This window comes from Phoenix dactylifera, chromosome 4 (genome assembly GCF_009389715.1).
Source record: "Phoenix dactylifera cultivar Barhee BC4 chromosome 4, palm_55x_up_171113_PBpolish2nd_filt_p, whole genome shotgun sequence".
Lineage (NCBI taxonomy): Eukaryota > Viridiplantae > Streptophyta > Magnoliopsida > Arecales > Arecaceae > Phoenix > Phoenix dactylifera.
Window position 1 is genome coordinate 30,531,860 of NC_052395.1, and position 12,860 is coordinate 30,544,719.

A 12,860-nucleotide genomic window follows, 5' to 3' on the forward strand; every position below is an offset into this window, starting at 1 on the left:
TCCCCCCAACTTAAACATTGCATTGTCCTCAATGTAAAAGATGCAAGAAAACTATATATGAGAGACAATAGAGAAAATAATAGAGAGAAGAAGAATACCTTGAGTTGTTGATTTCCAGAAAAGAAGACCTACAAAATAAGAAGAAATCTAGAAATAAAAGAAAAAAATTTAATTCTAACTAATATACACATACCTTGGCCGTCATGCTCAGTCATAAAAAAGCTCCTCCAAGGGAAAGGAGTCCTCTTCATCTGCAAAATTCTCAAGAAAAGGTTTTAATCTGTGTCCAATGTTAGTAGGCTTAGGCAAAGGTTTATTCACTCTATCCCCTGTATCCCATAATTGTGCAGTCTCTGCGAGAGAGTCTAAATAGTCCCATGCCTCATCGGGTTGCTTTTCCAAAAATAGACCATTGCATATAGTCTCTATAAATTGTTTCAACTGTGGAGACAACCCTTCGTAAAAGAAACTAATGGTTCTCCATGTTTCAAACCCATGATGAGGACAAGAGAGAAGCAAATCTTTAAATCTCTTCCAGCATTCATAAAATGTTTCATGGTCTTTTTGTTGGAAATTACTAATGTGCCTTTTCAAAAAGTTAGTCCTTTGTGCGGGAAAGAATTTTTTCAAGAATTCTCTTTGCATATCGTGCCATGTTCCTAGCGATCTAGGTCTCAAGGAGTTCAGCCATGTTTTGGCTTTATCCTTTAAGGAAAAAGGAAACAAGGTCAATTTAAGGACATCTTCCGATACATTTGGCACTCTAAATGTGATGCTAATTTTCTCAAAATCCTTAAGGTGAAGATAAGGGTTCTCGGATTCCATCCCATGATACTTGGGCAGCAATTGAATTACTCCTTGTTTGATTTCAAAGTATCCTACATTTTCAGGAATAATCATGCATGAAGGTTGACTAGTCCTAGTGGGATGTAAGTATTGTCGAAGTGTCATAACTGGGGGTCTACCTTTATTACCATGGTGACTTCCTACATCATCATCAGCCATCTCACGAGATCTGAGATTTTGCGAAAAAGTTTCAATAATGTGATCTAAGGAATTGTCAAAAGGTTGTCGACTCAGACGTCCAGTGTTGTCCCTATTCCAACCTAGCATACAAAATTTCAGAGTTTATTTATTTGTTTGTTTTTTTATTGATTACCCTTGATCTTTTCTTAAAGTTCTTATCAATTTTCAATTAGCAACAAGGGTTAATGAGATATGATGATAATAAAATTCTGATTCTAAAAAAAAATTAAACACAGAAAATTCAAAGCAGACAGCAGCAAGGTTGTATATTACTTTAATGGTCATAAAAGTATCAGAATATCAATCAGACCGTTCAGATGAAAGAAACATGTGTCCTACAGTCGCTGACAAAATTTGAGTCCAATCAGACGGTGCATTACTCAGATATCAGATTTTGATGCAGACTATGCAGGGAATAAAAAAACAGCAGTAAAGATTTTTTTTTTTGAAAGAAAAAGACTAAATACTAAGATACTGATTAAATCTAAAATTATACTAATAAATCAGCCGTTCCCCGGCAACGGCGCCAAAAACTTGATGCAAAAATAAAATTGTTCTCCCAAGTGCAGGAGAATCGCACAAGTAGTAAATTCTCGGGAGTTCGAGGTCTAATCCTCAGGGAACGAAATGTATATGAGATTATTTAATATAAGTTTAGATTAATTAATTCAATAAATTTGTGGATTAAAATTTTGTTTTGATTTTCAGAAATTAAAATGCAGAGAATAATAAACACAATTCAATGAAATAAAAATGGTAGGGATCTGGAATCCCCCTTGATGATATTGCATCCAAGGAATAAACTCTATGGTTCTTGATTAAAGATTAAATGTAGGATAGATCTAATCATGGTATATGTTTCATGAACATATGAACTCAATTTCTAAGCATCCATCGTGCTTTCTACGTCTACGACGAATCAAATACTAAAGCAATCCATATATCAATAATCATAATCCATTAAAGATCTATCTATGAAATAACTACGCATGGATCAAGAACATATTAATAAATATAAACCATTGAAAGCAAAAGTTTAGAGTTTACTTCAAAGAGCAATACATCAAAGGTTCATCCATCTCCCTCTCTAAGAAATTAGCCGGCCATAAACATAAAAGGAACTCCCCTGTTCCTCTTCCTTTTTTTTTTCTTTTTTCTTTTTTTTTCGGAAACAGGGGCTCCCCTGTTTCCCTAACAGGGGCTCCCCTGTTTCCCTCTCTTCTTTTCTCTAATGACAGGGGGAGCTCCTCTGTTTTTTTTTTTCGAATGAAGGATGATACCCAAACCCCTCCCAGCCGAGAGGTATAGCAGCTAGCCTTCTCCCCCCTTCTCGCACGCGGTGGAGACGAGCTGAGAACGCGGAGCGGACGCGGAAGGAGCGGACGCTGATCGATGGTGCTTGGACGCGCATGGACGGCTGCGGATGCTCTCGAACGGCTGGATGAACGCGTGGATCCGGAAGGTGCGCTGGTGGGGAGAAAGATCCGGGAGCGCGTGAGAGCTGAAGATGAAGCTTGGACTGCTGGCGCTTGGGATTCGGATGATTGGATCAAAGGATGGGGCGCAGACGAGTGCTGGATCACACGCGGACGGGATCTGAGGAGGCTGGAACGTGGAAGCTTAGGAGATTTGATCGCAGAAGGCTGAGATCTAGATGAGATACGGATCCGGAAGCAGTGGATGCGGAAGAATCGCGGGAGAAGCGGAATCTGGGAGACTTGTGGATGCTGGGTGGACTGGATCGGAAGGAATGAGCGTGAGATGGAGCTGGGACGCACGGAATGCGGAGATGGAGCCGGCTCGCGGACGGTTGGTCGCAGGAGGATCGGACTGCTGGCGCTTGGATGGAGTTGCTCGCGAACGGCTATCTAGCAGACATCCAGATGCGCGAATCTGCGGAAGGCTGAAGATCGTGGGATCGACGCTCGGATGAGGCTGTGATTGTGGTAGAATCGGAAGCGGAATCCTGATATCTGGGACTCGGATGATCACGAATCCTGGAGGCTGCTGGGATGTGCTGTGATCGTAGATGCTAGGGATCGGTTATGATGCGTGGGAGCTGAACCATGGATGGCCGGTGAGCTTTGAGATGCATGCGCGGACGGCTGAATCTGGGCTCTGTTCTGCAGTTAGGAAGATGCATTCTTTTAAGATGAATTTATATAAAATAATGATAAAAATTATAATAAGTGCTAAGAATAAAATATTTAATCATGCAAATGTTAACACCTATTATTTATCATTATTTTGCTAGCATTAGGCTAAGTTAATGGGTACTTAGATCGCACTTTTGTGCTCTCATCACAAAAAAACTTGATGCAAAAATAAAATTGTTCTCCCAAGTGCAGGAGAATCGCATGATGAGAGTACAAAAGTGAAATTTTCATATTATCTTAATTAGTATTATAGCTAATCTTTATTAATAAAATTAATTAATTAATGCTTTATCTGTGTCTGAGTGCATGTAATTCAAAAGACCCTATAATGCTGGATTTTAGCCCAATGCCCGGTAGTTCGAGCTCAACAAATCCTTAGCGTCTCATCTGAGCCTCACGTCGCCCGTCATCCGCATGCAATCCATATCACTGTAACCACATGTTTCAGCTAGCACAAATGCCCGCATCGTGGAGCTTCCTAGCATCATCAAAACTGTCCATGTGGCTCTCCAAGCATCATGGTATCTCCTCCAAGGGACCTAAGCCAAACCGGCTCTTCAATTCAAGCCACATCTCATTCATGGTTTCGGATTTTCCTGTTTCAAGAACATTCAGCTGCATTCCATTCTTCCCATCATTCATCTATACTCAAACATCAAAACAAATTTCATGCATCCACGTCAACGGGTTGAAGCAAGATCAACATCCCATCTCCTTTATTTAGGAACAAACCCAACATAAAAGTCTTCCCAACTTTTCATCCCATCTACCCGTGAAGCACATCTTCAATGAACAGAGCATGCGTCGCCCCCGTGTATTCCATGATCTCCAAGCATTTGTGGGGGCATGCGCAACTCCCAAGCATATCAGCAACGATCGGAGCTTCCCAAACTTCTGCAACGTCCCCAGCATTCATTTCCCAACCGGATCATTCCACCCCGTGTCTCATCCATTCCCAAACTTCTACAACGCTCCCAGCTGAAGAGTCCCAAGCGATTCAACTTCATCCCGCATGTCAAGCAACCGGATCATCCCCAAACCTCCACGCGTCTCACCAGCCGCGCCTTCAACATGCTATAAAAAGGGGAGCCATCCGGTGGAGGAGAGGCAGCTGACGGAAGAAGAGGAGAAGCAGCCGACGGAAGAAGAGGAGAAGCAGCCGACGGATCTAAGGGGGAGCCATCCGGTGCATCTCCTCTTCCAATCTTACCAGCCGAGCTTGGGAGAAAAGAAAGCAGCCAAGGGATCGGGGAGGAGCAAGGAGGAGAGGCTACGAAGCCAACATCCACATCTTTCTCAGCCGAGCGAGAGAGGACAAGAGGCCACGGAGGAGAGAAGGACACGGAGCAAGAGGGAGAGGCGACCAGGAAGCCATCCATCTGCACCTCCTCTTCCGATCCATCTACTCAGCCGAGCGTGCGAAGGAGGAGGAGGCCAGCAGCCGTGACGGAAGAGGAAGGGAGCCAGCCGGGCGAGAGGAGGAGGAGACGCAAGAGAGAGAAGAGAAAACAGAGCACTCTGTTTTCTCAACCAAAGGAAACAAAAAAAAAAGAAAGAAAGAAAAAGAGATTTATGCTTATTTTATTTATTTTATGCTAATTCCTTTTATAAAAATGCTTGCATCTCATATAGATAACTAAATCTCTTTTAGCTAAGGCTAGGAAAAAGCCTAGCATTTTCTTCATGTATTTTCTTTAATCATCAATGGGATTTTAATGTTTTTGATTTGATTTATGGTGCAGTAGATTTATAAGAATTATTTCAAACTTATATATTTTTTTTGATTTGTTATTTTCCCCGGGTATAACAGATACTTAGAAATTCCTGTAGTTTAAAATAGAATTACTGTAATACTGCCCATAAAACTAAATCTATTTTATTATGATTAATAGATGATTTTAAGAAAAGCATGATTAAGTGCTAGGCTGAATCCTAATGCCTTAGTTATATTTTTATCAATCTTAATATTATTTAGCCTTTAGTTTTTGTTCACTGTCAAATCCCTGTGGATTCGATCTCGGACTCACCGAGAATATTACTTTGCTACACCCTATACTTGGGGTATTCTACATTTAATTTTCCTTTTAAAAAGAGCAAGATTAAAATTGTAGCAAGTTTTTGGCGCCGTTGCCGGGGATTTGCAACGTGCGAACGAGAACAAGGCTGAAAATTTCAACTCTTTATTTTTAGTTCTTCAATTTTTCTTTATTTTTAACACAGCTGAAATTTCAAATCTTTTCAGATTCAAGGGCGACACAAGCAGGACCAGTAACGAGGAAGATCAAGATCACATTTTTGGATTCCCTGAGTGAACGAACTCCGGCCGTGAGTATTTAAATTAATTTTCCTGTTTTGCTCATACTAGTCCTATTTTTCCTATATTAGAATTTTACTCTTGTTTAAAAAAAATTAAAAAAAAATTTATTAATTAAAATAATAAAATAATAAAAAAATAAATAAATAAAAAGAAAAAAAAATTTTTTTAGCTAGTTTGCTTGATCAACTATTCAAATGCAATTTAATGTCATGACATAAAATGTTAAAATTTTCTTGATTGTTGCATATAGTATAAAGCATTTGCATAAAATAATCTAAGGGCTGAACCCATTAACAAGATAAGGTCGGGATTTCATCACTCGTCCTTAGCCCAAAAATCATCCCAGTGCATAAATATCCTAAGCCTAATTAAAATCAACTAGACATTGGCCCTTAAGGATATTCGAGCTCAATAGGACGAAGACCACTGAAAGTTGCACCAATTTCGCTCTATGGCCCTGGTCGATGTCTAGGCAAGCTTTGTCCCTCTAAGTGATTGAAGGGAGACAGTTTCTGTTCGAGGAAAGTGGATTTTAAGTGGGACCTTTGCTACACGCATCGTGACCCCTCCACTTACTTGGGAGCTTACCTGGTCGACTAAGGTTAATAGACTGGATTGGAGGCTTAGGTGTCCTCTTCAACCTAGTTAGGAGCTGTCTAGAATTTTTAGGAAAACCTTAGAAATTGTTGAGTGATGCATGTTCTAATTAAACTTTTGTTTTACTGTATTAGAGTGTTTGTGTAAAAAAAAATAAAATAATAAAAATAAAAAAATAATAATAATAAAATAAAAAAAAACTTAGTATATGCTGTTGTGGGAGAGAGATAAAACGAATAGATTATTTCGAGTTGAATCAAAAGATAAAAATTTAATTGTTCAAAATTCAAATAATCAAATGGAAGATAATGGTAGTAATCAGGGAGATAATGAATTTCAAGATGACTTACCTATTAGAACGTTTCGTGATTATTTACAACCCACTAGGACCAGTACCCCATCCTGTATGGTTATTCCTACTGCTGCGGGAGTTTTTGACATGAAACCAGGAATAATCCAATTACTTCCAAAGTTTCACAGACTTGATTCTGAAAGTCCCTATTTGCATCTGAAAGAATTTGATGAAGTATGTTCAACACTTCATTTCAATGATGTCACTGAAGCGGTAGTTAAGCTTAAGTTATTTCCTTTTTCTTTAAAGGAAAAAGCTAGGTCATGGTTACACTCCTTAAGGCCTAGGACCATAGCTACTTGGCAAGAAATGACAAGAGAATTTTTAAAGAAATTCTTCCCAACACATAAAACAAACACACTTAGAAGAAATATCATGAACTTTGCACAAAAAGATGGAGAAACATTTTTTCATTGTTGGGAAAGATTCAAGGACCTTCTACTTGCTTGCCCACATCATGGATATAAAATTTGGAGGGTCATTAGTTTCTTTTATGATGGTTTGTCCTCCAATATGAGACAATTTGTAGAAATGATGTGTAATGGTGAATTCATGAGTAAGGAACCAAATGAAGCCTGGGATTATTTTGATCTTTTAGCAGAAAATGCACAAGCTTGGGATACAACAGATAAAAATAAAAAATCAAAAATAGCACCTAATGCAAAAGGAGGAATATATCTTATTAAAGATGATAATGATGTCAATGTAAAAATTGCTAATCTGACTAGGAAGGTTGAAGCCATGGAATTAAGCAAAGCCAATATAGGAAAAGCACAAACTATTGTTGAAAGTATATGTGGAATTTGCGAGAGTAATGCACATGTAACCAAGGATTGTCCTACAATCCCTGCTTTTCAAGAAGTGTTGCATGATCAAGCAAATTTCACCAATACTTATAAAAGACCATTTCCAGAAACATATAATCCTAGTTGGCGAAACCATCCTAATTTTAGCTGGAGACATGGACCCACTGCCAATGAATCTCAAGGGAATTCTGTTCCTACTCCTTATGTGCCACCACATAGGAAATCCCTTGAAGATACTTTGCAAACCTTCATGCAAGGGCAGACTCAAATAAATCAGAATACAATGCAATCACTCCAAGAACTTAAAAATTCTGTAGGTAGAATTGAGGCTCAACTTAATGTTAGGAAAAGAGGGACATTTCCAGCCCAACCTCAATCTAACCCAAAGGGTCAACATGAGGTCCATGAAGCAAGTTCATCCCAACCTAAATTTGAGCAAGTTAAGTCTGTCACAACCCTTCGGAGCGGAAAAATAATTAACAAAGAAATTCCAACGAAGGATGACAGACCTGAAAAATCCATTGAGAAAAGGGATGAAAATAATACTGAACAAGATGATCCAATACCTCATCATAAAATAGTTGCTCCATTCCCTCAGCGTTTGCTTGCAGCTAAAAAAGGAGTACCTGATCAAGAAATTTTGGATATCTTTAAACAAGTAAAGATTAACATTCCTCTATTAGATGCCATTAAGCAGATCCCATCTTATGCCAAATTTTTAAAAGATCTTTGTACCATAAAGCGAAAGCTTTATGTACAAAAGAAAGCTTTTCTAACTGAACAGGTGAGTGCTATTCTCAAACACAACACCCCACCAGTCTAGTGTGACCAAGACATGAACAAAGAACAATTCCTCCCTTGCTTCGAGCACCCAAACCTCGAGCACGAGGGGGACTGAAAGCAGCAAAGAACGAATCCACTAGCCGATCTGAGACTACCAGAGCAGCACTCCCTCATTCATACAAGTTCTGCACATTCTGCCTCCGCAGTTACGCTTGCTCCCCCTAAGTATAAAGATCCTGGTTGTCCTACCATATCTTGTATCATAGGAAACTTCAGGATACAACGAGCCCTTCTTGATTTAGGTGCAAGTGTTAACTTACTGCCCTATTCAGTTTATGAACAGTTAGGACTTGGTGAATTAAAACCCACCAAGGTTACTCTCCAACTTGCCGATCGATCTATAAAGATACCAAGAGGAATAGTCGAGGATGTACTTGTCCAAATTGATAAATTCTACTTTCCAGTCGACTTCATAGTATTAGATACCCAGCCTGTCATGAACTGTACCACTCCAATACCTGTCATCTTAGGCCGCCCATTTCTAGCTACTTCCAATGCTTTGATCAACTGTCGAAATGGAATAATGAAAATGTCATTCGGGAATATGACTATAGATTTTAATATATTTAACATTTGCAAACAACCCGATAATGATAACGAAAATGATGAAATTCATGGAGTTAATCTGATCGACTCCATTGTAGAGGATGCTCTTGTCCCATCTCTTTCTTCTGATCCTTTAGAAACATGCCTAACTCATTTCGGAAATACAGATATCAACCAAAACTTTAGAGAAATCAGTGCTATATTAGATTCAGCTCCTTTGTTGGATACAGATAGGTGGAAATCTCGTTTTGAAGAATTGCCCACACGCAACAATAGTCCTCTACCATCTAGTGTTCAAGCACCTAAACTTGAGCTAAAGCCTTTGCCATCTGAGCTCAAGTACGCATACCTTGGTCAAGAAGAGACTTTTCCTGTGATCATATCATCCCAACTCGAACAAAGTCAAGAACTAAAATTATTGGAAATTCTCAAAGAGCATAAGGGAGCAATAGGGTGGACAATTGCTGATATCAAGGGAATTAGTCCCTCAATTTGCACTCATAGAATCCACTTAGAAGCTGATGCCAAACCTTCTCGTCAACCTCAACGTCGATTAAACCCAAACATGAAGGATGTGGTTAGAGCAGAAGTTCTGAAACTTCTGGATGCGGGTATGATCTACCCAATTTCAGATAGTAAATGGGTAAGTCCAACCCAAGTGGTCCCGAAAAAATCTGGTGTTACTGTAGTCAAAAATGCTAACAATGAATTAGTTCCAACTAGAGTCCCCACTAGTTGGCGTGTATGCATTGACTATAGGAAACTTAATTCTGTCACTAGGAAGGATCATTTTCCTCTACCTTTTATTGATCAAATTTTAGAAAGGTTAGCAGGTCATAAATATTATTGCTTTCTAGATGGCTATTCAGGTTACAACCAAATTGCAATTGATCCTGAAGATCAGGAAAAGACCACTTTTACATGTCCTTTTGGCACATTTGCTTACAAGAGAATGCCTTTTGGATTATGTAATGCTCCTGCAACCTTCCAAAGATGCATGCTCAGTATTTTCTCCGACATGGTTGAGCGCTTTTTGGAAGTCTTCATGGATGATTTTTCAGTTTTTGGCTCATCTTTTGAAAATTGTGTGGACCATTTAAGACTAGTCTTAATTCGGTGTGAGGAGAAGAATCTAATCTTAAACTGGAAAAAGTGCCATTTCATGGTAACTAGGGAAATTGTTCTCGGGCATGTTATTTCATCTGAAGGAATTGAAGTAGACAAGGCTAAAATTGACTTAATTGCTAACTTACCCAACCCAAAAACTATCAAAGATATACGCTCATTTTTGGGTCATGCAGGATTTTATAGGAGATTCATTAAAGATTTTAGCTCAATATCTAAATCCTTATGTAATCTCCTTCAAAAGAAAACCCAATTTGTGTGGTCTGAAGAATGTCAAAAAGCTTTTGATAAACTTAAAAGCTTGCTGACCTCTGCTCCCATCATGCAACCACCTGACTGGTCGCTTCCTTTTGAAATTATGTGTGATGCTAGTGAATATGCAGTTGGGGTAGTTCTAGGGCAAAGAAAAGAAAGGAAGCCTTATGTTATCTACTATGCAAGTAAGACTTTAAATAGTGCACAAAAGAATTACACCACTACGGAAAAGGAACTACTTGCCGTAGTATTTGCACTAGACAAATTTAGGTCTTACTTGATTGGATCCAAAATCATTATCTACACTGACCACGCTGCCCTTAAGTACCTTCTTTCAAAAAAGGATGCTAAGGCGCGTTTGCTTAGGTGGATCCTTCTGCTCCAAGAATTTTTTCTAGAAATAAGAGATAAAAAGGGGGTAGAAAATGTAGTAGCTGATCACTTGTCCTGTCTGACTCTTTCAGATTCCTTAGACAATTCACCCATAAAAGACACTTTTCCTGATGAGCAACTGTTTGAGATCACATCTTCACCCTGGTTTGCAGACATTGCAAATATTTTAGTCACAGGTGAACTACCAAGTCATTGGAATAAACAAGACAAAAGAAAATTTTTGACTGAAATAAAAAATTTCTTCTGGGATGATCCTTATCTTTTCAAATACTGCCCAGATCAAATTATTAGGAGATGTGTACCTAATGACGAATTTATTAGTGTCATTTCCTTTTGTCATTCTGAAGCTTGCGGTGGTCATTTCTCTGCTAAGAAAACGGCTGCAAAAATTTTACAGTACGGTTTCTATTGGCCCACCTTGTTTAAAGATTCCCATAACTTTTGCAAAGCTTGCGAGCGTTGTCAAAAGTTAGGTGGGATAACTCGTAGGAATATGATGCCTCTCAATCCAATTTTAATTATCGAAATATTTGATTGTTGGGGAATAGATTTTATGGGCCCATTTCCTCCTTCATTCGGAAATTTGTACATCTTAGTAGCTGTAGATTATGTCTCCAAATGGATTGAGGCAATTTCTTGCAAGCAAAATGACCATAAAACTGTGTTAAAATTTTTAAAAGAAAACATTCTTTCTCGATTTGGAACGCCTCGAGCCATCATCAGTGATGGGGGTTCACACTTCTGTAATAAGCCTTTTGAGGCTTTAATGCGAAAGTATGGGATCACCCATAAAGTCGCCACCCCTTATCATCCACAAACAAGCGGACAAGTTGAAGTATCCAATCGATCAATTAAGAATATTCTGAAAAAAACGGTTAACCCAAATCGCAAAGACTGGTCTTTGCGTTTAACTGATGCACTTTGGGCTTATCGTACTGCTTTTAAAAGTCCGATTGGTATGTCTCCGTACCGTCTTATTTTTGGTAAACCGTGTCACTTGCCTGTGGAATTGGAGCATAGGGCATACTGGGCTATTAAGAGATTTAATTTTGATATGGATAAGGCTAGTTCACTACGCAAACTTCAACTTAATGAACTAGAGGAAATCAGGAATGAAGCATATGAGAATGCTCGAATTTATAAGAATAAAATGAAAGTCTTTCATGATAGAAATATTATGAGAAAAACATTTGAGCCTTTCCAGAAAGTTCTATTGTATAATTCAAGACTTCATTTATTTCCAGAAAAATTGAGATCTAGGTGGACTGGCCCATTTATAGTTAAAACTGTTTATCCGTATGGAACCGTTGAGATAGAGAATCCAAACACCGGTAATATTTTTAAAGTAAATGGCCAACGTTTGAAGTTATTTTTGGACAACTTTACCCCAGAAATTGAATCGACCAATCTGGGAGATCCTGTTTATCAGGATTGATCTCTATATCTGCTAGAGATCCTTTGTTTGTACATAATTTTTCTTTCTTTCATATGACAATTGGTGAGCAACAACAGTGTGCAATCATTCTATTAGGTAAATTCTAACCTTCAGCCTTATTATCCTTCATACTATCATATTTCATGCATTCATGTTGAAACATTGGGGACAATGTTGAATTTAAGTTGGGGGGAGAGATTACTGTATTTTTCTATATATCATACCAATTGTCATATCATTTCAAAAAAAAAAAACTATTACAAAAATAATAAAAAAAATAATAATATATAATAATAATAATAATAATAACAAACATATATTTTGTTGCATCTAATTACCACTATATTTTTTCAAAGAAATAAACATGTGCAGCTATTAAGGCAAGGAGCATATTATGACTTATCAGAGACCTATTATTAGATCCCCACACAAGTATTCAATGACAATAGGAAAGCCTCAGGAGTTCACTTGTGTTACCTATTTATTTGTTGACCTTATTCGCAAAAGAAGTATGAGTGTCCTTGTCTTAAAGTCCATGTTTTGGTTTTCACATAAAGATAGAGTTTGAAATTCCCGGCTAGATCACCTGGGTGCCTTATGTTCTGACCTTGGTTGACCTATAGTCACAATACAGTCACGTTACATATGTATATATATATATATATATATATATATATATATATATATATATATATATATATATAAGAGAGAGAAATAATACTGTTTGTCTTCACTGAGTAACCGGGCCTCTTGCCTACAAAGCAGCGAGTGTTCGCGTAAAAAGGTAAAAATGACTGAAATAAGAGACTAGTCTGGCCTCGTGGTGTAGTCTGGTTCGAGTAATTAAGTCCGAGGGGTGTTTCACCTAATGCCTTGAGCCAACTGGATCAAGAGTCATTGACCCAAAGCTCGTTACATGGACCCTACTAGAGCCTAATGGAGTCGGACTGTTGTAGTCACTATGCGAAAAAAAAAAGTGTGCGAAAAAAATTAAACATGAGTAAGTTAG

At 38.2% G+C, this 12,860-nt stretch overlaps 1 protein-coding gene, 1 non-coding gene and 1 pseudogene across 2 annotated transcripts in view; 2 read left to right on the forward strand and 1 right to left on the reverse strand.

The window, feature by feature from the left end:
* The first annotated feature begins 490 nt into the window (after nt 1-490).
* Nucleotides 491-588, forward strand: LOC120110726 (annotated as a pseudogene).
* A 1,830-nt stretch (nt 589-2,418) lies between these two features.
* Nucleotides 2,419-12,860, forward strand: part of LOC120110688 — an 82,800-nt gene continuing 72,358 nt past the window's right edge. The window contains exons 1-7 of the mRNA XM_039126279.1: nt 2,419-2,488; nt 7,572-8,071; nt 8,264-8,390; nt 8,568-9,044; nt 9,501-9,755; nt 10,326-10,383; nt 10,762-11,332. Of these exons, the coding sequence (XP_038982207.1) occupies nt 2,419-2,488; nt 7,572-8,071; nt 8,264-8,390; nt 8,568-9,044; nt 9,501-9,755; nt 10,326-10,383; nt 10,762-11,332 (2,058 nt within the window). The remainder of the gene's footprint in view (nt 2,489-7,571; nt 8,072-8,263; nt 8,391-8,567; nt 9,045-9,500; nt 9,756-10,325; nt 10,384-10,761; nt 11,333-12,860) is intronic.
* LOC120110720 lies at nt 6,806-6,912 on the reverse strand. Its single transcript, XR_005511856.1, has one exon. It is a non-coding gene; the product is annotated as a small nucleolar RNA R71 (small nucleolar RNA).